Source organism: Mytilus edulis, chromosome 5 (assembly GCF_963676685.1).
Source record: "Mytilus edulis chromosome 5, xbMytEdul2.2, whole genome shotgun sequence".
NCBI lineage: Eukaryota > Metazoa > Mollusca > Bivalvia > Mytilida > Mytilidae > Mytilus > Mytilus edulis.
Window position 1 is genome coordinate 82,955,076 of NC_092348.1, and position 24,293 is coordinate 82,979,368.

The 24,293-nt window shown below is 31.3% G+C and overlaps 1 protein-coding gene across 2 annotated transcripts in view; it reads right to left on the bottom strand.

The window, feature by feature from the left end:
* Positions 1 to 24,293, bottom strand: part of LOC139524627 (cilia- and flagella-associated protein 44-like) — a 34,257-nt gene that overhangs the window by 9,058 nt on the left and 906 nt on the right. Inside the window, exons 2-25 of one of the 2 annotated variants that reach the window (XM_071319575.1) lie at positions 22,187 to 23,197; positions 20,729 to 20,854; positions 19,622 to 20,209; positions 19,054 to 19,210; positions 18,057 to 18,219; positions 17,391 to 17,530; positions 16,016 to 16,195; positions 15,154 to 15,433; positions 14,367 to 14,528; positions 13,980 to 14,127; positions 11,105 to 11,199; positions 9,390 to 9,596; positions 8,955 to 9,068; positions 7,878 to 8,030; positions 7,010 to 7,133; positions 6,536 to 6,642; positions 5,722 to 5,870; positions 5,155 to 5,431; positions 4,601 to 4,653; positions 4,146 to 4,308; positions 3,294 to 3,424; positions 2,295 to 2,482; positions 1,426 to 1,595; positions 758 to 946 (exon numbers count right to left, since the gene is read on the bottom strand). In XM_071319575.1, coding sequence (XP_071175676.1) covers positions 758 to 946; positions 1,426 to 1,595; positions 2,295 to 2,482; positions 3,294 to 3,424; positions 4,146 to 4,308; positions 4,601 to 4,653; positions 5,155 to 5,431; positions 5,722 to 5,870; positions 6,536 to 6,642; positions 7,010 to 7,133; positions 7,878 to 8,030; positions 8,955 to 9,068; positions 9,390 to 9,596; positions 11,105 to 11,199; positions 13,980 to 14,127; positions 14,367 to 14,528; positions 15,154 to 15,433; positions 16,016 to 16,195; positions 17,391 to 17,530; positions 18,057 to 18,219; positions 19,054 to 19,210; positions 19,622 to 20,209; positions 20,729 to 20,854; positions 22,187 to 23,197 — 5,075 coding nt within the window. The remainder of the gene's footprint in view (positions 1 to 757; positions 947 to 1,425; positions 1,596 to 2,294; positions 2,483 to 3,293; positions 3,425 to 4,145; positions 4,309 to 4,600; positions 4,654 to 5,154; positions 5,432 to 5,721; positions 5,871 to 6,535; positions 6,643 to 7,009; positions 7,134 to 7,877; positions 8,031 to 8,954; positions 9,069 to 9,389; positions 9,597 to 11,104; positions 11,200 to 13,979; positions 14,128 to 14,366; positions 14,529 to 15,153; positions 15,434 to 16,015; positions 16,196 to 17,390; positions 17,531 to 18,056; positions 18,220 to 19,053; positions 19,211 to 19,621; positions 20,210 to 20,728; positions 20,855 to 22,186; positions 23,198 to 24,293) is intronic. The other variant, XM_071319576.1, reaches the window with a different exon arrangement.

A 24,293-nucleotide genomic window follows, 5' to 3' on the forward strand; every position in this document is an offset into this window, starting at 1 on the left:
GTATAAAATCAAATTCTGCCCACAAGGTTTTGTTTTATTTACCAAGGAATTATAATCCACTATTTATTGTTAATAAAAAAGATGAAACTTTGAACACCATTAATCTAAAAAAATTGTATTACAACCTACAATTTAGATTTGAAATGAAATTACTCTTTTCAGCAAATTTAAGGGAACTGACTTGTATATAATTTCTAGTCTCTAACTACTCAATCTAAACAATTACACTGTATAGTTATACAGGTGTAATCATGGTAATACCACCAAAGCATGATACGTTACATCCGATTGTGTACCAGTAAATCCACAAAAAAAAATTCCCTTGAATTTGACAGTAGGTAATTAATCCTACATTTCATTGCAGTAACACATTTCTGTTTCATAAACATGTCTTGGGTATTTCAAAGCCCCATTATTTTTTTATTTGGAGTTTCTATAGAAATTTTTGTAAACTTGAGGTTACATGGTTACTAAAGCTTGTACACAGGTTTAATAAGGGGAGAAATTTGATTGGTTTACTTCCGGTGATGGTTATTTTCTTATATGCAATGAAATGTTATGCGAGTTTTTTTCAATAGTACTGAACAGGATAAAACTTTACTCATGCCAAGTATTTCTTTATTTAAAACAAAGATACATTCTGCATTATTTTATGAAAAGTGCAAATTTAACAAAAACTAATACCTAGGGGAAAATCAATGGTGGTATTACACCTATATAAATCTGAAAACATAGAGTATAGAAAACGATCACTAACCAGATCTTTCAACACAAGTAATCTTCCTCTAGCTTTTTCTACATTCATCCTCAGATGGTCTGGTACAATATAATCCTTTGCTGTTTTTAGATTGAAGTAGCCCATGTTATCTTTAGCTTCTTTAATAGAGGCCACATCGTTTGGATCTTCAAAATCATCTTCTGGTTTGGTACTGTATAAATCATCCCACTGCAAATAGAAGTTTGTCATCATAGTAAATAATGGAAAAAGCATGTGAAAAAATCATGACCCAACAATGAAAATAGAATGGAAACAACCACTTTTAACTTCCCAATTCTGCCATAAGCCTTCATTAAGGAGAGGATTGCTTACATTAGTTTTATTATAACTGTGGCATATAGTTGTCTCATAGGCAAAAGAACACATCTACTTTTTTTTATATTGTTAGTTAAACTTGTTCAAAAGTTTATCTGTAACAAGAAGATTTTCAAAATCCTTATCTACCAACTTATATTCTACAAAACCTAGAAGGTTTTAAAAAAAATCAGATACTAGAAAACAATATTGCATCAAATTTGTTAATTCTGACAATTGAACGCTGTAACTAGTACTGTTCCTTGCCATTATCAAGAAGAAAAATAATTTTTCTGTTACATTAAGGTTTTTTAGGATACAACAAGTATAACCTAAAAGTAAACATTAAATACCTGAGCCCTTCTTTGTGCTCTCTTTTTCTTCTTTTCCTCCACTTTGCCTAGAGCTTTTGTGATACGTTCACCCATGCTACCTTTCAGTGTGGTAGTAGTGGCTATTTTGGCTGTTGCATCATCTTGTTTACCTCCTGCATCAGTCCCCATCTCAGTCAACCTTGTCTGACCTTCAAACAAATATATTGAATAGTTTATTATCAACTCACAAACTATTTTTTTTTTTTTTTTTTAGACATCTTTAAGATAGTGATGATATTGACTTCATTAATTACATACTTAAAGAACAAAATTTAACACATGCATTTAGTATTGTGAATATTTTGCAACAGAAAATAACACAAGAGTAATTTATGTAATTCCAGTGCACTTATTGAGGACGTTGCAGCCCTCCTTTACAGAATTTTTTTAAAAACAGTTTAAAAAGACAGATATATACTTGACTCCGACAATAGTACAAATAATAAACAAGAATGTGTCCATAGAACACGATGCCCTACTCGCACTACCATTTTCTATTTTCAGTGGACCGTGAAATTGGGGTCAAAACTTTAATTTGGCATTAAAATTAGAAAGATCATATCATGGGGAACATGTGTACCAAGTTTGGTTGATTGGACTTCAACTTCATCAAAAACTACCATGACCAAAAACTTAAACCTGAAGCGGGAAGAACGGACGAACAAACGAAAGAACGTTGGCACAGACCAGGAAACATAATGCCCCTCTACTATCGTAGGTGGGACATTAAAAATGTAAGAGCCTGTGGAGTAAGATGTTCTATTATCATCCTCAAGTGTCTGAGGTTTCAAATTCTTATACAGTTTTGCAGATAATAGAAATAAAATTTCTCAAATAAACCTAAATACCTGTCATTAATTCCCTTGTAGGGTCTCTTGTCAGGTCGTCTCTAGTCATGTTAGTTTTCCTCCTCTCAAAGTCAGCCTTCATATGATAGAAATCATCGGATAATTTGGCTGCTCTAAAACTGGCAACCTCATGACTGGTTTCAAAAGCTTTGACAACAATTCTCTCACATTCTACTACATCTTTGTATCTATCAAAGTATCAAAATGTTATTATAAATGTAGTGTGTAAAATCAGAACAAAGAGCAAATATAAATATCTTAAAAACATACATTCATCTCACCAGTACTTTACTTTATAATATAAAGACAAATAAATATGATACTTATATCAGTGTGATATCAACAAGGTTAAGGCCAAGCTCAATTCCAAAAACCAATGATTGTAAAACTATAATTTTACACATAAATTAGGGATATTCTAATAATATCAAGATATATATAATATATATATATATCTTTTACAAATACAAAACAAAACACAGAATATTTTCAAATATATATAACAATTTATGAAAAATAAATGGTTTCTTAAGTATACAAGATAACCAATTGACTTAAAAATATACCTGAATGAAAATAGTATTCATGACACTTACACAAACCTTAAGTAACAATTAACTACATAATAACATATTCTAAGAAAAGAAACAATAATATAGTTTGCAACTTTATAATGTTGAGACCAGAGTTAGCATCAAACCTAACATTAGTAAGACAATGAATCTGATGTTCTGTAGTTGTTGTTTGTTGATGTGGTTCATAAGTGTTTCTAGTTTCCCAATTTTTTTATATAGATAAGACTGTTTTCTTGTTTTACACTAGTCATTTTTGGGGTTTGTTGTTCGGTGTGAGCCAAGACTCCATATTGAAGCCCTTTCCTTGACCTTTAATGGTTTACTTTTATAAATTGCGACTTGGATGGAGAGTTGTCTCATTGGCACTCATACCACATACTCTTGTATTTAATTAATAGATTATTGAAGTCATTGTTATTGTTACCTTTTCCTGAGCTTTTCTAGGGCTATTCTTTGTTTCTCAGATTCCCAAGCTAATTCCCTTCTTACAATTTCTATTCTTTCATCTCTCTGTTTTTGCAATTCTTCCTTGATTTCTCTGTCCATTTCAAATTCCTGCAAAAATAATGACTCTTTATAAATCAAAGTTCAATTCCAAATACATTAATCAAATATTAAACTAAGAGTGTAATACATATTCATCCTGATTTAGAGTAATTTATTGCAATTTGATTGGCTGATATTGTCCTAATATATTTCAGTACAATGTTTTATTACATCAATTGGAAGTATCTCCCTTATACCATTGACCTAATAAAAAAAATTGCTTTATGGTCCTTTTTTTATTTTTATTTTTCACAGTTTTAGATTAAATATTTGGTTGACATTGTCCTAATAATTGAATTTGAATATAATATGTAATACAACCAAAATCAGGATAAATTTGATACACAGTGTGCAATTGTCCTAATACGGAATTTATCGGGTCAATAAAATTCATATCGGGTTTGGATTCGCCTCACCTGATATGAATTTTATTCACCTGATAAATGCTCTAATTAGGACAATTGGACACTGTGTTACTAATAATACTCTAATACGTATTTGACTATTTAATATATATGCTGACTGAAGAGATGCCAGGTAAAAAGACTATACCTGATCCTACCAGTAAAAATTTGTCCACAACCATTCAAGTGTAAAATATAAGTTATGTTAACCTGATGTCTCCCAAAACTGTGATTTTGAAATAACATTAAATGTCACTTTATAAACTCTACAGATTTATAATACCAATGTCAATAACTAGGTGTTATATATATGTATATGCAATTACCTCCTTCTTTAGTTGTATATTCATTGGTAAACCTTCGTTTTTCTCTAATAGTCCCTTGAACTGTCTCCTGAACTTAGAAATTTGTCTTCTAACTTCCCTTTTCTTTTCCTCAGCCAGTTTCATCATTTTGTCATACTCAGCTTTCTGTTTGGCATCTTCAATACTGAAAATTCATAAAGTGCTCGTTTCAAGAAGAGTCACATCAGCTTTTTATGTCCAGTATTGAATATTTATGTCCTATACTGAAGTGGACTCTTAATTAGGTATAACCCAATCCAATTTAAAGCCCCAATATATGAATAAAATTAATTCAGTCAATTTTTTTTTTACACTGCTACCTCAGCAACATGTTTAAGAATTAAGAAAGCAAACATAATGAACATAATTTATGTAAATCAATTGAAATAAAATGTGTTAATAAACCATTTGTGAAACAGAAATATTGTAAAGCCTACCTGTAAGCTGAAGGATCATCAATATCATCTCCAACTTTATCATCGTCTTTCTTCTGCAGAAATAAACAAATTTGTTTTTATCAGTTTCTCTCCTCATATTCATTTTTAAAAATAATTAAAGATTGCCAGTTTTTAGGTCTTTTTTTTGTTTTTAAAAACTTAGTGATATTTCATTCAGAGTGCTTCAGATAACAATATCCATAAGGAAAGTGCTATTCAATTTCACTCTAATATTTTTTTAAATAACTATTAATTCAGTCCTTGATTTTTAAATAAGATATTACCAAAATTATTTTCCTATAATAGACATGAAAAAGGCAAAAGAATAAGTCTTTTTTATTTTACAGTCTGAAACTATTGATAGCCATTTAAAGACTTTCTTGTATTTTAGATCTATAGTTTGAAGACTTTTAACTGATGAAATCTATAAGAAATTTGAATTTTGTAAGGCATTAAAATCTTAAGTTAAAATAAACCAGAAAAGAAAAAAAAATTGATACTATACCTACTTTAAAAAAATCTAATTATATGAAAAATATGAGTAAAAAACTAACCTTTGCTGATGGTAGTTTAGCTTTTGCTTCTGCTATTTTCTTGTCTAGGTTTTCTTGTGTCATCACGTCAAACATGAAGAAGTTTCCATCAGCACCTACTGATATCAAACTTAATGAATCGTAACCTAGTTTTAGACCAGTCAGATGACCATAGTTATTGTCATGGATATTCAGTTGCCAGAAGAAATTAAGGGTTGATATATCAAAAGCTACATCAACACTGTGAATCCTTATGGCTCCATCTTCCATTCCAAATAATACTTGTTTACCATTATTGCTGAAAAATTAAAGATATATATCAATCAAATACCGCAGGGTCTTGTAGTCCTTATTTTTAGATTTTTTTGTTTATTTGCTTCTTATCTACTAAAAGCATAGGAAAATGACAGTATGAAATAAATTGCACTTTGAATAACTAAATATTAAAATACATTAAAAAAAAATCTAACAAATTTTCATATTTTTTCGCAATTATTTCCAAACTATTGTAAAAAAAAATGTACTTTGTCATTGTTTACTTCAACTATGTGATCTCTAAGATTTGAGTGCAATCATAAAAATATTTACCTAAATGTAATATTGTGTATAGGAATATCATCTGATTCTAAAACAGGAACATATCTGATTGGCTCATCATGTACTTCTTCTGGTAACCCAGACTTCTCTGCTTCATTCATAAATTTACACTCATACAGGTAACCAGCATCAAACTCTCCCTAAAATTAATATTGGTGTTTAAGAAAGCAAATTCCAAAAAAATACCTGGTAGGTTATTTTATTTACAGTTCACATTGATAAAGTTTGTAGATTTTAGTGTATGTATACATGTTTCCAGTGGGATAAATTCAATTTTATCTTTATATTCTGAGTTGTAATTTTCTAGAAACTAATACTGTGGATTCATTATTATTTATTTCGTGGGTTTCAAGGGAATAGGTGAAAGACGAATTCAAATGTTCAACGAATTTCAAATTTTCTATAGGCTTTGCATGTTGAGATTTGCAAAACCATGAAATTAAATATCCACAAAAATATTCCTCAATCGAAGAAAATTAATGCCCACGAAAATAAATCAATTCACAGTAACCAAAATTTAACCACTGATCTTCCTATGAAATTTGAAATTGAAGTTTTTAAAATATTAATCTGGTAAATAAATTAGCTTTTTTTCCCTTTTTCCCACATTTGCTGATTGTTTATGTCTTCAATCAGATAAGAATATGAGGTGTTGTATAGGATCAGTTTTGACCTGTTAAGTGTCATTGAAAAAGTAAGTATCTCATCTTTAAATTCTAGAATGTAAGAATCCTACTGAATTTATATGTAAAAATTATCTAAACTGACTGAAAAATATACTAAGACCCAGACAATAATGACTCACCATAGATAGCCAGAATTTGCCTTCTTCACTGTAATATCCAGTTAATATAGGACTTGCTTTCTCTGGGATATAAGGGTGCCATTCAGGTTCTTTTTCTTTCTTCTCTTCTAAAATACAGTAAGAAAGATTTTTTTCAAAAATAAGATCATATACAAATCCACCCATCAAAAGTTATATAAAAACATGTTTAATCCCAACACTTTTTTGAATTTGTCACATCTATGGGATTTGTTACTCTAGTATGTTCTTTTTTCTAATTTTGGTTCATTGATATGTTTCAGAGTTTAGTGTGACGTCCATTTTCAGTGAACTAGTACACATTTTTGTTTATGGGCCAGCTGAAGCCTTCTTCCTGGTACAGGATTTTATTGCTGTTTTTAATACCCATTGCTAGCCTGTTTTCTGCTCTTTAGTCGGGTTGTTGTCTCTTTGACACATTCCCGATTTTTATTCTCAATTTTTAATCATTAGTACCTGGTTCATCTCCTTGCTCAGATTCTGTTTCTAATCCTCTCTCAATTCTTCTTCTTCTGTCGTCTTCTTCTTTTTTCTTTCTTGCAGCTTCTTCTATTCTCTTTTTTTCTAGGTCTTCTTCATGCTGTAGAAAAGCAGTTCATTTTAAATACAATGCATGTATATCTAATTTTGGTTAATATATCATTATTTAATGTAATTAATGTACGATAAGCCCACCTTTTAAGCTCTAGAAGAAACTAACAGACACCTATTTTTTAGGGAGTAGGAGGTGCAAGGTGCCCAAATGCACCCCCATCCTAATCTTTACATAAACAACCAACCTTACAATATTTGTTGTAATTTGAAATTTTTCACTTTGCGAAAGGATTTGCTTCTGTGTCATTAAAATCAACTAAATATTCACTTGAAGTCAAGATTGTATGTTACAATCATGTATTGCTAAGTGCCTAAAGACTAAAATCCTCATTACTTTAAATTAAATATATGAAACTCTTCCGCTCGGCTAATAACAGTGGTAAAGGATAAACAACTGACAATAGTGTCCATGTATCAATTTTCATAGTAATCCATTTTTGTCCAAATATAAAAGTAAAATTATGTGTATTTTTTGCCAATCACCAAAAAGCATTTTGTACTACAAAACATCTTGGTGTTAACAGTTAACTAAATATTGGCAGGTTGCTTCATCTTAATCACAGGAGGAATCAAAGCTGTGACAGTGCTCAAAGTAACTTGTTGTGCACTGTCTTTACAGGCTTGACAGCAATCTTCGCCAAAAAATATTTAAAATGTTTCACTTTTGAAAATTAAAAAATATCATTTTGTAGGTTTATTATTTAATTCCTAATGACAACTATTTACTCACTCGAACTTTAGATTTAACACTTTTAAACTGGTACTGTTTCATGGGCAAGCCTGTGATGTGATATGTATGGGAAGTGTCAAACTTAGCTCCCTCTGGTGAGTCAATTTCTACCACATAACCTTCTTCACAAAATACCAACAATGTTGACCTTTTCTGAAAAATAAAATAAATAATTCATGAGTAATACTAGTATGTTTTTGTCTAAAATAGTTTTTAGTTCATAAATTATAAAAATTTATATAGAGCATATTTAATGAAATTTTACATCTCGCTAAATATTTTTGCAGGTGAATAATTTTCTTTAATAGTTAAATACAGATCTTCAATAATTTAATGTTCACATAAAATTTAAAAAAAAACAGTGCAATGAACTGACTAGATTTTCCCATGCTTCACATTTTGTTGCAGTAGTTTTCAATATTGCAAATTAAAATGATTGATTTATTGTATAAGCTTGTAAAATGTTGCATTAGAATGAAACAAAAAAAGTTAAGAAGATATAAAGGAGTAGGTCCGGTAAGGACCGATTTTGGCCTCAAATTTCAGGTTTATCTGACGAAAGATTTTGACCACTTTTTAAACACTTAAGTGTCTATTTCATTTGAATCAATTAGTTTATGTGAAAGATTTTAATTGATTTAGTCATTAAAAACGATCCGATTCAAGCTCAAATATGAAAAATCTACCAAATATGCCGAAAATGTCAAAGTGGCCGCATCCGTGTTCATCCTCAACCTTTATATATGTTATGTTTTATCATAAAATACAACTTACATTTCAATATAAAGGATGAACACGAATGCGGCCACTTTCGTTTTACACAAAAACCGTCTAAAATTTAACTAAAATGCTAGAATTGTGAAGATTTCAGTAATTTGGCATGACTTAATGGTGCAAGTATTCAATTCATGTGCATTGTATTGTCAAAAACAGCCCATATTTATGTAGCAGAAGCATTCTACTGTGTAATAAATAACTAAAAGTTTACATTTGAACAATTTTGTAAAACTGCTATATTTTGGGGCCGAAAAGGGGTCTTACTGGACCTACTCCTTTGCATATAACTGTAAAACTTACAAATCTACCAGGTGACCACTGAACTTTCCTTACAGGCGCTGGCACTTGTACAAATCCTATAGGTTCATATGACAATCCATTGATATTCATAAAGAATACTGTACTATCCTCACCCTGAAAATACAATCAACATTACTTATCTCTAAACTATACTCTATGATAAGATTAAGATATTTATTAATGTTACTGATATTTTTCATTTCTATTTCTTGTCATTATTTTTGTAAAATTTAATCTGTAGTTTTTATGAAATTTCTCCTGCATGATTGGTTGCTATAAAAACAAGATTTTTTTTTTTTACTAGTTACTAGAATTTCTCCAGCAAGATCAGTTGCTATTGATACAACAGATATATATTATGCCTTACCCCAGTGGCTAGGATTTCTCCAGCATGATCAGTTGCTTTAGATACAACAGATTTATTACAAGTCTTACCCCAGTGGCTAGGATTTCTCCAGCATGATCAGTTGCTATAGATACGACAGATTTGCTGTGAGGTTTGAAAGCCTGTATAATGTCAAGTTCAACTGAGTTTTTATGTCGTTTGCTATGTAAAGATTCTTCATCCAATTGTTTGATGGCCAGAACTCTGACTACTCCATCCTGGAACCCAGCAATCACTGTAGCACATTTAGTATCCACCTGAAATGATTAAATGTTTTGGCTATCTTAGAAATATTCAAATACTGTATAGTGGGTTATTTTGCGAGTATAAAATTTTGTGATATTCATTGAGTAAGGTATACAAAATATTTTGGCGGTTATCATTTTGGCCGATTCAAAACTTTTATCTAAATACCTTTGCATGTAAACTTTTAAATTGGCGATTTTGTTCAATCCGCAAAAATTAACGAAAATTTACATCCCATGAAATTAACCTGCCATACAATATCAAGGATACATTCATGAATCAAAGAATCGATGATATTAACTTTAGACCATATGAGTTCAATTTAAAGTAGTGTTGTCAAATCGTACACTTTTGCCTAACCAGTTACTCAGATAATCGTTCGACCGATTAACCGGTAATTTCAGTTGGTGTTTGAAAGCCTTATCAAAAGAGCCCTACACATAGATATAAGATGTGGTATGATTGTCAATTTGACAACCTTTCATCAAAGTCATAAATACGCTTTTAGAATTGAAGTTTTTCCTTTAGCATTATAAGGCTGGTCTGTGAGGATTCCTGGCGAAGTTTGACTTTTAATAATCAAATACACCGTATCAACTATAGCGTTTGTACCAACTTCAGATTAAAATATAAAAAAAAAAATCTTAATCTCGTAGAATTGAATATGTCATGTCTGAAACCGATTATTCTTTCCTTTTCTCTTGTTGTCTCCGAAAATAATGGGGTGTGTTTCAATTTAAAATGATTAATTATAAAAAAGAAGATGTGGTATGATTGCCGATGAGACAATTCTTCACAAGAGACCAAAATGACACAGAAATTAACAACTATAGGTCATTGTACATGCTGTACGACCTGTTTCTTCACTGTGTTTGCGTTTTTCTTTAAGCATGTTACTCGTACCTTCACGTATACATTGAGTACATTCACATTGGTTTGCATTTCACAATTTCTGAATTTAAAGTAAGTCTAACCCTTGCACTATGGAGGTTGCACATTTAAATGTACTAGGTTTACACAATATTAGATCGAAAACAAAATAATGAAGTAATTAGTAAAATTAAATCTCATTACTGATTTAAAGTTACTGTTAAAAAAACATGTTTACTAATTATGTTTCTTAAAGATCCTGCCCCGAACTCTTATTAATTTTATGTTTTTAGGATTAACAATAGCAATCAATATACTGGACAATTGATCTGTCAAACTAATTACCACGACGACAATTTTTAAATAAAACATAACTATTTAATGATTTGATTTTCAACACAAATTCATATCAAATCTATCGAAATTGAAAAAAGTCCGGTTAACCGGGTAGCGTTTTTGGTATTCGGTATTCGGTCGTTCGACCGATTAACCGGTTAACCGTTGACAACACTAATTTAAAGATAAATAATAAGTCATATACAAATGCATTCACATATATAAAATTTGCTAGAGTGAAATTACCACATTTTCTATATTTCTTGAAAGTGAGTCATAAATGACCCTCCAACTTATAGCTATATATACTTACAAGTTTAGGTGCCCATAACAATGCTGAACCCTTAGAGGCATACTTCTTCTCACAAATCTGTTTTCTCTGAACATAATCAAACAATCTCACAGTTTCTAAAAAATTAAGAACAATCTTTTACTTGTCTTTTATTCTCTGATAATTTAAAAAGAATAATCACCTTAATATGTACAATTAATTTTTCCTACATTTGTTTTAGTCTATAAAATCTGAAATACTGTAAAATTCATAATAATGCACAACTTGGTAACTTCATATTCAGAAATATATATAAAATATAAAAATATATATGTTTATAAATTACTCCCTACCCCTTTAATTCAAAAAGCATAGTATAGTATGTCAACAAAACCCCGATACATGGTTTACTCAGGGATGTGTTGAATTCAATCCTTTAACCCTGATACATGGTTTACTCAGGGATGTGTTGAATTCAATCCCTTGTATGTCAACAAAATCCTGATCCATGGTTTACTCAGGGATGTATTGAATTCAATCCTTTAACCCTGATCCATGGTTTACTCAGGGATGTGTTGAATTCAATCCCTTGTATGTCAACAAAACCCTGATCCATGGTTTACTCAGGGATGTGTTGAATTCAATCCTTCAACCCCGATACATGGTTTACTCAGGGATGTGTTGAATTCAATCCTTTGTATGTCAACAAAACCCTGATCCATGGTTTACTCAGGGATGTGTTGAATTCAATCCTTCAACCCCGATACAAAGTTTACTCAGGGATGTGTTGAATTCAATCCTTTGTATGTCAACAAAACCCTGATCCATGGTTTACTCAGGGATGTGTTGAATTCAGGGTTTCCCCTGGGTCAATTATTTTTTTCGCCACCTCTTTCGCCAAAACAATATGTTTTTCGCCACTTTATTATTTTTTTTGCCAAGTAACATAAATATATTTTTCCTGTTGTGCCCTTTTGTACTAAGAAGTAATTTTTACAACAAAACAAAAGCTTTTATCACATGAAATTGATCCCTCATTTCATGTGTAGTCATTACATTGAAGGGTTACTCTCATTCGAGGGATTGTTCCCAGCCTTTTGGATAGATTTTTTCATAACGGCAGTTTTCTTTTCTTGACTATCGTAAATGAAAAAGTTGAGACGTACAACTATGCTTGAAACACGTGCATGTGTCACTCAAACGACTTTATTAAAGTCTAAGGATAAAAGGATTAAAGTTTTAAATCGGAGATTTTTCTTGCTTTTGAACAATTTTCGTCACAACAACAGCTTTCTTTTCAAAACTATCTTTAAAGGGAGAGATGTCAAAAGTTTGCTTCAAACACGTGCGTCGCAAAGATGTAAATAAATTCTGTATGTGACATTTATAGCGGAAGCCATTTGACCATATCCTTTTGTGAAACAATTCAATCAACACCATTATTAATTAGTCCTTTGTTGTCGATAGCTATAAAATGCAATCAGCTGATTATTGATTTTCTGTCTAAATCTTAATGAGGTCAAGGTGAATTCCGAGTATTGTCTGATCGGGTAAAGTCCGAGAAACTCGAAAAAAAGTAAATAAACAAGATGGAGGAAAATAAATCGGTTTATATATTTCTTTCGCCAAATTCTTTTGCAAATGACGAATTTTTATCGCCACAATTATTATTTTTTCGCAAATTGCGAAAATGGCAACCGCCAGCGGAAACCTTGGTTGAATTCAATCCTTTGTATGTCAACAAAACCCTGATCCATGGTTTACTCAGGGATGTGTTGAATTCAATCCCTTGTATGTCAACAAAACCCTGATCCATGGTTTAATTAGGGATGTGTTGAATTCAATCCCTTGTATGTCAACAAAACCCTGATCCATGGTTTACTCAGGGATGTGTTGAATTCAATCCCTTGTATGTCAACAAAATCCTGATCCATGGTTTACTCAGGGATGGATTGAATTCAATCCTTCAACCCCGATACATGGTTTACTCAGGGATGTGTTGAATTCAATCCTTCAACCCCGATACATGGTTTACTCAGGGATGTGTTGAATTCAATCCCTTGTATGTCAACAAAACCCTGATCCATGGTTTACTCAGGGATGTATAGAATTCAATCCTTCAACCCCGATACATGGTTTACTCAGGGATGTGTTGAATTCAATCCTTCAACCCCGATACATGGTTTACTCAGGGATGTGTTGAATTCAATCCTTCAACCCTGATACATGGTTTACTCAGGGATGTATTGAATTCAATCCTTTAACCCTGATACATGGTTTACTCAGGGATGTGTTGAATTCAATCCTTTGTATGTCAACAAAACCCTGATACATGGTTTACTCAGGGATGTGTTGAATTCAATCCTTCAACCCCGATACATGGTTTACTCAGGGATGTGTTGAATTCAATCCTTCAACCCCAATACATGGTTTACTCAGGGATGTGTTGAATTCAATCCTTCAACCCCGATACATGGTTTACTCAGGGATGTATTGAATTCAATCCTTTAACACGATACATGGTTTACTCAGGGATGTGTTGAATTCAATCCTTTGTATGTCAACAAAACCCTGATACATGGTTTACTCAGGGATGTGTTGAATTCAATCCTTTAACCCTGATCCATGGTTTACTCAGGGATGTGTTGAATTCAATCCTTTAACCCCGATACATGGTTTACTCAGGGATGTGTTGAATTCAATCCTTTACAAAAATGTGCTTGACAGAACCAAAACAAAAGGCACAGGTCTTTTATTGCTGATCTTTATCTAAATCGGGGAGATCATCAACAAGAAGTACAAGAAATCATCTCCCTCTATATTAAATGGTTCAGAGCAGAGGTTTGTGAGAATTTGGAACTAGATGTCAAAGATCTTACAAATGAGAATAAATACAATAACTGATTGCCAAACTTACGATCTACTCCAGTAGAGGCAACCAAGTGGCTCTCAGGTGAAATATCACAGCCTAAAATAGCACCAGCATGATAAGTGAACATTTTCTCTGGAGCAGGTGATGTATGGGAGAAGGATAAATCTAACTTCCAGATCCCACCACTAGCATCCTGAAATACATTAAATTCACAAAAAATAATAAACTTATTCTCCATTCCTTATAGAAGTACACATTTTTTCCTAATACAAACATTACTTAGAAAGCTTTTGATCCAATTATGATGGTCACGTTTTGAAATTGTTTTAAGAAGTGTTCTCAAGTCTATTATTCTTTTTTTGGCAGGTTGACTTTAATTTGTCAAAATTATAACGTTTACATACAGTTTTTAAATTCTACATGTATACTAACCTGTGCATACCAAACTGTGATCTCATTTTCTGCATCTGTACATTTTAATATTGACTTGAGATTTACATCATGTCCTACTTTCAGTTCATTCATTGGTTCCATTTCAAAAGTAGCTGAGTCATCAGTAGCGTCAGCTGTGTCAATACTCTCAAAATCCCACACCTAGAAATGTATAAACTGATAATCTTAAAATGGCATACCAATAAATGCATAAATTACTAAATAAACTCATCATAGATACCAGGATTCAAATTTAATATTTACGCCAGACGTGCGTTTCTTCGACTGCAAACAGTTTTGACAAAAACAGCTAAGGTAATCTATTCCTGCAGTTGAAAAGTCTTAGTATTTCAAAAATTCAAAGTTTTGTTAACAGTTAATTTATAATTGTGAACATATCGATGATAACTCAAGTCAAAACAGACGTGCTGACTACTGGGCTGGTGATACCCTCAGGAAAATAAATCTCCACCAGTAGTGGCATCGACCCAGTGGTTGTAAATAAACTCATCATAGATACCAGGATTCAAATTTAATATTTAATTGACTCTCTTGATAAAATGCATTTGAAAAGAAAAATATTTTTAAAATCAATGAGGAAAGTTATTATTTTAAGCAAAAAAAAGACTGTAATTAAAAGATAAAACCTTTTTTAAGGTTTCACAAAACACAGGTATTGTTTTAATGAAAACTGCACGTAGTGAATCTTCCTCCATCTAACAATGTTGACATTTATTAAGAAATTAAGAATACAAATTGCTTACATCATATGTAAGATTGTAATTACCCTTATGCAGCCATCACTGCCAACCGTAATTAACTCCCCTTCATCCAGTAAGATCTGTTCTATAGGACCTTGGTGACAGGGCTTCTTTCCTTTCCTGGTGATCTCTACCTTAATCAGACCTCCTTCCCACAGTAACATGTTACCCCATTCTGCACCAGATAAAACCTTCCCATCAGGCAGTTCAACATAACCTTCAATGTCAGTTATCTCTGTTCTACCAAACTTTCCTAACTGTCCTTGTAGTTTGAGACCAGTAAAGGTGTCAGCCATCTTCCAGAACCTAAAAAAAGTTTACCATTATAAAAAGTTGTGTTTTAATTAAGCAGTACATATTGAATCAGTTTTTACTATTGAGACTAGAATATTTATGTGAATAAACTTTATAATTACTGTAGATTCAAACAGTAGTGCTTGATTTTTATCATGTCAAATAAGGTGACTTGATGAATATTGCAATAATACATGTAATAAGAACTCAAGATTCTAATATCTAATGCACATATCTGTATTTGATTTTTTATGAAATTGCAATATAATTAATCTCAGTTGTGGTTGGTCATGTCAAAATTGTAATAACTTCTGAATTTACAGTATTAACAAAGGTATCGTTCATTCTTGTCTTTTGTGTACCTATTTTATGTTTTTCACAAATGCAACGATTATAATTAGGCTGGTAACTTGTGGTCTGTCCCTGTATTAAGTGAAGACCATACTTTGACCTACAATGGTTTACTTTTATAGATTGTGCCTTGGATGAAGAGTTGTCTCATTGGCACTCATACCACATATTCTTATATCTATTTATTTTACTGGATTTAAGTCTGACAGAGCTGTAACCATGGTAACAGAAACAGAACATTACCTGATGTGAGATGTTCCAGCAGTGGTAAGCTGACCCTCCAAGTCTGCAGAGAATGTAACTCTAAAGACATCCTGAGAGAAAGCTTTATATCTAAGTACTGTCTGTTCTTTTTTCCATTCCCATAATGTTAACATGAAATCTGGATCTCCACCTTGTGATGCCAACAGGTTACCATCAGGGCTGAAATATAATTATTATACCTCAGTTATCATTTTCTATATAAACTAAATACACAATATTATAACTATTTTTTCAAATTGCAAGGGTTGAACTGTTGGACCGGTCAATAGTTTCCAACTATTGGACCTCGATGAAACTATTTGACCGCAAGCGTCATCATATTTTGCAGAATTTCCAATGCCGCTTCGGGATTGGAGGATTTTGAAAATATGGCGGGAGTAACGAAGTTGCTTTTTACCTTATCGTATCTAGGGTTGACGTCAGTGCAAGACATATCCTTATCATTTCAGAATATTTATGAAGCAAACGTTATGGTTGGGTTTCTGCTGTATATATTACAATATAATAAAACACTTACTGACTGGATATTCATGGAATAGTAAGTTTATTTTCCCCTCGGATACAACCTATTGCCCTCGGTTTTGCCTCAGGACAATAGTTGCCCCTCCGGTACAATACACTTACTGTTCCACTCATACCCAGTCAATAAGTATACAATATCATTCAATCATTGACAAATATAAAAACTTCTTTTTGGGGGCCAATTCATATAATCCCTTGATTTATAGATAAAGGGAAGAAAGAAAAGCAAAAACTTTTGCAAACTTTGCATTTTTCAGAATTATATGTGGAGCCCAAAATATACTAATTTGTATGGAGAGTTGTCTCATTGGCACTCACACCACATCTTCCTATATCTATTCTTCATATATTTTTACTGTTTATTTGTTGAAAGAGGTTAAAATCACGGCCTGAACATGGTTGTCAGTGTTATAGGTACAGAAAACCAGATATAATATAGAAATTTCTACTGTGGATTTATCATTATTTGTGGTATCAATTTTCATTGATTTTGTGGTTGAAGGTGAACCACAAATTTAGAAGTTCAACAAAATACAAATTTTCAATAAGCTTATATATGAAAACCAATGAAATCAAATATCCATAAAAATACAATTTTCTCTCAATTAATGTAAATGGGTATCCTTGATAGCTTTCTGTTCAGTGTGAGTCAAGACTCTGTGTTGAAGGCAGTACTTAGGCCAAAATGATTTACTTTTAAAAAATGTGACTTGGATGGAGAGTTTCTCATTGGCACTCATACCACATCTTCTGATATCTATCCATGAATATAAACAAATCCACAATATATAATAATAATACATCCCAGTTACACAATTTAGATGATATTTACCTAAAATTGAGAGAGGCATATGATTTTTCTGTTCCACCTCTCAGTATTCTGTATAATTTCAATGAAGGGTACTCAAAAATGTTAATGTTTGGAGTGTGGCCCTTCTCTCCAACAGCAAAGTATTTCTGACTTGGGTGCACCTAAAAAAAGTAACATAGAATTTCTTTTACCAGTGTAAATATAAATATACATAGATTAAACTGTACATTCAATATCAGGTGCATTTATTATTGATTTTTTTTGTAGATTGGGAACAAATGCTAGATTATTTATTGTAATTTGAGGGAAATCCACATACAGATATATGTACTATATATCAGAATACTCTCAAAGTTGCATTATTTGCATTAATTATATACATACAATAATTTCTGAATTAACATTCATCAATAAAAATAAAGCGTGTCGTGAATTAAGTATCAATTTATAAGCATTTTTTAAACAGCTTCCACAGTTTCAATAGATTTAACCATTTGTTAACTTTTGATGTTCTTTAATACTACAATGCAAGTCATGAACCTGCTTAGTGGATGTCTTGTCATAATGTTGCATTTGTTTGGTTTTTTTTTAAATATTTATCCTGATGACAGATCTATGTGATGGTTCATGGTTTAAATCATTCTTTTTTATCCTGTCTCATTTACATAAAGCCAACATAAATCTTACTGTAATGGCACCAATACCACCACCACTGGTACTACGTAAATATTTCTGTTCCTTTGTATTCAAATCTAGTATCTGCACCAGGTTACCAGCAGCAAAACAGACAGTGTGATCATCTAGTAAGTGTAGATTGTTACGTTTGGTACAGTCATAACCAAATGAATATCTAGTTACTGGTTAAGGAGTTTAAAATATACATAATAATTATGTTTAAGATTTAATATTGTTAAGCCACTCTTTATTGATTTATAATTGTTCATATTAGTTCAATTCAAAGGTTATGACCACTGACTTGAAGACTTTCTGAATTATTGCTCCATTTAAATTAAATGCACAATTTCCTTCTTAAAATGTCATCACTAGCACCGCAATTCACAAGAAATTAATTTTTCGCTTTAAAGGAAAGAAAAAACAAATACGCCTTATACTTTCAACAAATTTTGGGTATTGCTTGCTAAATATTCATTTTGGGAAACATATACAAAGAAATTCTTTTCTTACTTTTTGACCATTAGTCTATCAAGAAATTTTGAACACAATATGGAAGCAGAGTTGAACGAATTTAGGTGTTTATAACATGTTCCTTACCTTTGAAAATTACATTAAACAAGCTATTAATTGAACTTGAAATTATTTTTAATTATGGAATTTGCACAATTTCTTGTGCATGAAATTTTTGATAAATTCCATGTTTATTTGGTAATATAATGTTTTGAGCGGTTCAAAACACTTTCCATACAATGTATTTTGTATAGATAGTGTTGTGCGCGGCACAGAGCATTCTATTGAAAATGTACATGTACCATCTTCTTTGTAATAGAACGTGTTGTGCTCAGCACAGAACATAATAGTACACAATAAATATGAAATTTATTAAAAATTTCAAGCACAAGAAATTATACAAATTCCATAATTAAAAATAATTCCAAGTTCAATTAATAGCCTGTTATTTTCTATTTCTAAATAAATGGATTTCAATAGCATATGAATTAAAGGATACTGTAAACTAAGCATGTCTTGTGGAAGTCCTGATCCTTCAGACACAGTGGCCTTGGATACAAAGGTATCATAATCATAGAAGAAATCATCTGCAATGGTTTTTTCAGCTTCTTTTTTCTTTTCTTTTTTATGTTCAGATTCATCTGTCTCTTTTTCCTCTGGAAAATAAATTTCATAAAAATAAAGAAAAAGTAGTAAAATATTGGTTAGTGTTAATATCAGTATCAAAATCTATAAATACATGTCAATACTGATTTCAGTCAATCAGAAAATCAATTTGAATATATTTACAAGTGTAATTTTTCAAAGGGACTCATATTTCAGGAAAAAAGGTGTTTTTGCACTGTAAATTACTTTCTTATTATTTCATCTTTATAAAGTACACCAAAAGGAAGAACCAGTTAAAAAATATTAAGTGTGGACATAAATTTTAAAATGCAAACTCATAATCACAGAAATGATCAGTTTTCCTATTGGAACCAGTACAACTGCATTTTCTAATTAAATAAAAATCTAATAATCACAAAAAAGATAATTACATAATATATATATATATTAACCACACTAACCTTCAACACCCTCTTTAGCACTTTGGTTTGTATCCCCCTCTCCGTCTTTATCTTTTTTGTCATCTCCATCTTCCTTTCCTTCTTCATCTTCACCTTTCTTCTCTCCTTCTCCATCTACTTTCTTCTGTCCTTCCTCTTCTTTTTTCTGTCCTTCATCTTCTTTCTTTTGTCCTTCATCTTCTTTCTTTTGTTCTCCCTCTTCTGTCTTTTGTTCTACCTCTTCTTTCTTCTGTCCTTCCTCTTCCTTCTTTTGTACTTCCTCATTTTTCTCTTGTCCTTCATCTTCTTTCGTTACTTCTTCATTCACTTTTTTCTCTCCTTCATCTTTTTTTGCGCCTTCTGTATCCTCTTTCTTTTCTCCATCCTCAGTTTTTACTTCCTCCTTTGCTTCAGTCTTCTCTCCTTGTTGAGTTTCTTGGGTTGTCTCCTCTTGCTTTTGAACCTCTAATGCTTTTCCTTCATCTGTTGTCCCTTCATCAGGTTTAGTTTTTACAGTTTCATCTTTAGGTTGCTCAGTTGGAGCAGTAGTCTCCCCTTCTGTCGGTTTTACTTCCTGTTCCTGGCTTTCAGAATCCTTTGCTACTGATTCTATAAAAAAAATAAGAAACATGCAAGATTATTTTGTTAACCATCTTTTACCATTGTACATTTGATTAAATAAAATACTTTAGAAAATTACAAAATTCAAGTTTGAAATTAAGAAAGTAAAGAAAAACTTTTTCCTGTCACAAAATATCTATTGGAAAGATTCCTTCAATGAGCTATTCTTGAGAAATTAATAATTTTAAAAACTTATTTTGAAGACAAATCTACCAAGTATGCTGCACAATAATTGTCTCTTTGTGTTAGTGTGAGGCAAAAGAATCAGACAGTTAATCATACCATTGCCAACATTAATTTTTATTCCCATATTACTTTTTAAATTTTCAAACATAATACAAGTACACATACTGATTGCAGATCAATGAAAGCTTTTCTTAATTTAAATATATTTTAAAAGTATTATTTTTTTCTCTTTTTCAATAAATTATGTTTGCATTAGTACTGTCAGTGATTCAATTTCATAGGATTATTTCAGCAATTGTATAGATCTATAGATTATATTACCTTCAACTGGTTTCTCTTCCTGTTTTATCTGGTCTCCTTCAGTTTGTGGTTTATCTTCTGTAGGTTGATCTGTCTTTGCCTCCTCAGTTTTGCCTGTGGTTTCTGTTGTTTCCTTTTGAGGCTCAGCTGAAGCATAAAGGGAGATAATTTGGTCAAATTCATGACAAGACCATCAAAATTAACTAAGTTAAAAACATGAGAATGTTATAGAAAAAGACAAAACAAAACAAGAAAATGAATCATTGAAATCAAATGTTAAGTTTAGTATAAACATCTAAATATAATCATAAAATGAGTTGTTAAACAATGATCAATTGACAATACGGAAACTTTTAAATAATAATTAATCATAAAAAAAAATCTGGAAGCACGTCAAGTAAACCATGAAAAAAGTGTACAAAATGCAAAACAAATAAAATATTATATATATATCATGCATTTAAAATTGGTAAGATAAGGTATGTGCTCATGCATACAATTATCAGCAATAAACTTTCTTTATATGTAATTATTTTTTAAATTCCATTTGACAATGATAGATGCTTGTAACCATGATGGCTACTTTCCTTTTATCAGTTTTACATAGCTAATATAATTATGTAAACAAGTACATAGTTCAGACTTGAATTTTAAGATTACAAATGTATTGCATCCAGGACAAAAAAAAGTCTACAATCGTATTCAACAGATTGATTAATTAACTGTCTTGAACTCTCATAAGAATAAAATGATAAACATTTAATATTCAGGAAAGGGGTACTTATCTATGACCCCCTCCCAACATAATCTGCTAAGTTAAATTTATTATTGCTGATCAATTGTTTGTATAAGTATCTCAATGTCAAAATGCAAATCCTTTGAAAACAGTGAGACCTCTGAGTGTTTGAAGCTGTGAACCAAAAGATCACCAAAATAACCTGTGACCTGAATGCAAATTTTTGCACATGTGCAAACAAAACATAAATCTACAATGTAATTGTAATTCGTATTCCGAAAGACATAAAATCATGTGAATGTGTGATTATGCAAAGATTTCATGCCATAATTGAACATAAACATCATCAAGTACAATGCACCATGCTTCCTGTCATGCCTGTGTGTGTATCAAAGTCATGCCTGCAAAAAATTGTGTTGATTTTTGTCAATCCATGCAAAAGTCAATGACAAAACTGCTGATCTAAGCTGAAAATTGAGACTTTTTATAATGATGATTCAAAAGTGAGATTTATATAAGAAATATACAAATCAAATTATTTCAACATGAGAGTTCATTTCATCTACATTTATGTTGTACAGATATACATATATGTAGTTAAAAATTGCTCATGGTAAGTTTTTTCCCTGATAAATAATTTGATTAGTATATTCTTACATCTAGTCAATATGATCATGCTGAATACTATGATATTGCTGCAGTAAGCTGAAATGTGTATCAATAAATTGATTGCGAAGGAATACCATCTTGTATAAAAGGCCTGTTTATATCAAATGTTAATATTTCCTGGGCCTGTGGTCCTTCTATCCTCCTCTTGTCTGATTTCTCTATTTCTGTAGCTGATTCTTTCCATTCTTCTGTTGTTAGTTTTTGATTCCTTATATCATTTTTATAAATACCAGTATTCCTTTCCTCCATATTTGCATTATCAGATTCTGTCTTGTTTGTTCCTTGTTGAGTTTCCTGCAGACTATTACTGACAAAACCTTTGTTGGTAGACCTCCTTTCATCATTTTCAGTTTGTAATTTAGTAGAAATATCTCTAGCTTTTTCTTGTTGTTCAAGCTTAGGTTCAGTTTTATCTAAATTACTGAAGGGGTCGGTCTTATCGAGGCTATGATTTTTTTCTTCATATACAATTATCGTTTCCTTTTGCAACACACTTTCTAGTGCTGTTGGGACAACCTGGCTACCATTCTGATGCTCCTTGTCTTTGCTAGTTATATTTTTTTTGTCCTTGTTTTTTCCAGATTTATCTAAAAGATTCTTATTATCTAAATAAGATTGTTTCTCCCTCTGAACATGGACAGGTGACTTGGTTCTAGTTTTTGCTTCAAGTGTTTCAACTTGACCAATAGAGGTTTGACGCTCATTATGTTCAAACTCTGGATCTACATCTCCTGTATATGTTTTGTCTTGTCTAGTATTAACAGTGCCTTCATCTGATAAATAATCATCGGGTTCAATTGGTGGCAAAACTTTCTCTCTGGAAAAAATCTCCCTTCTTTCCTTTGCAGTATTTCCTCCAGATTTCTGACGGACAGGAGACAGAATAGGAGCCCTACTATTGCTTTCACCTGCATTATAATTTTCACCCTCTTTATTTACTGATTTATCTCCCTTTGCTGTCTGAAGTGGTTCATATTCAGGATCATCTTCATGTTTTATTCGATATCGACGTAAAGCCTCAGCACGTAAATGAGATGTTGCATGCTTCAGATTTTTAGATTTTTTGGCCTTCCATAAATCTGCACCTTTGTACACATAAGAAACAATTAATGTGCTATTCAGATGTGAAAAGCAGTACTTATCTCTAAAGAAATCAGAGAATTTTCAAACATATTCATTAATACTTGAACAATATTGGAGAAAACCCTTTGTAAATATATTTATATATACTAAACTACAGACTACTTAAATCAATTGTAAGGAAGATTATATGATGATCAAAATGGTGTGGTTATATTCCCATATAGTACAACCAAAAACACCCTTGAAGTAATTTAAATATCTTCTAAACAAATAAATAAGGGAATGAATACTTATACCAATGTATGTGTACTTAACCAATTGAAAACTTTATAGAACATTAACTAGAAACTGAAATTTGTAATAAAGCAATACAATAACATTTATTTTAAAGTTTGGTTGAATAATATTTCAACACGACAACAGTAAAATAACAAATTTATCTCAAAATAATATTCTTCATCATGTTGAACAATATTTCTATAAACAAATATGTATGGACATATAAACAAAATTGCATATTTATTAAGACTTTGAAACAAATAAATCATCTTCATCATTTCATATGTGAAATGTTTCCCAACTATTTTTTTTTAATTTCCTTCTATATTTTGCTTGTTTAAAAGTTTTAGATTGCATGTCCAAATAATATGTAGTTATATAAAATTAATAAATATATTAAGTCAGATCAAGTAAGCTAATTGAGGGTAGTTAGTCAATCACAAAAGTATGAGGTCAACTCCCTACTGGAAGAAGAAGAAGCTTCATCAACATCAGTACAATGTATATATGACACATGTAAAAGGATTTTGATAACAGCCTTTATTTATTTTTAATATATGTGTTTCTCTTTCCTTTTTTTTTTGTCATTCTTTAAATCATTAATCTGTATTTGTACCAAAAATCATGAAAATAGTGTCAGTCCATTTTTCTCTTATATTCTTTATTTCCCCCCCCCCTTTTTTTCCTTATTTGTATTCTGTAAACACCATGCAGGAGGCTATGTCTGGTCAAAGGTTTCATTATACTTTATAGCCACAAGATCTTTCGAGTGTGGCTCTATCTGATTAGTCTGACAGTGTTAAATTGAAATACATACCA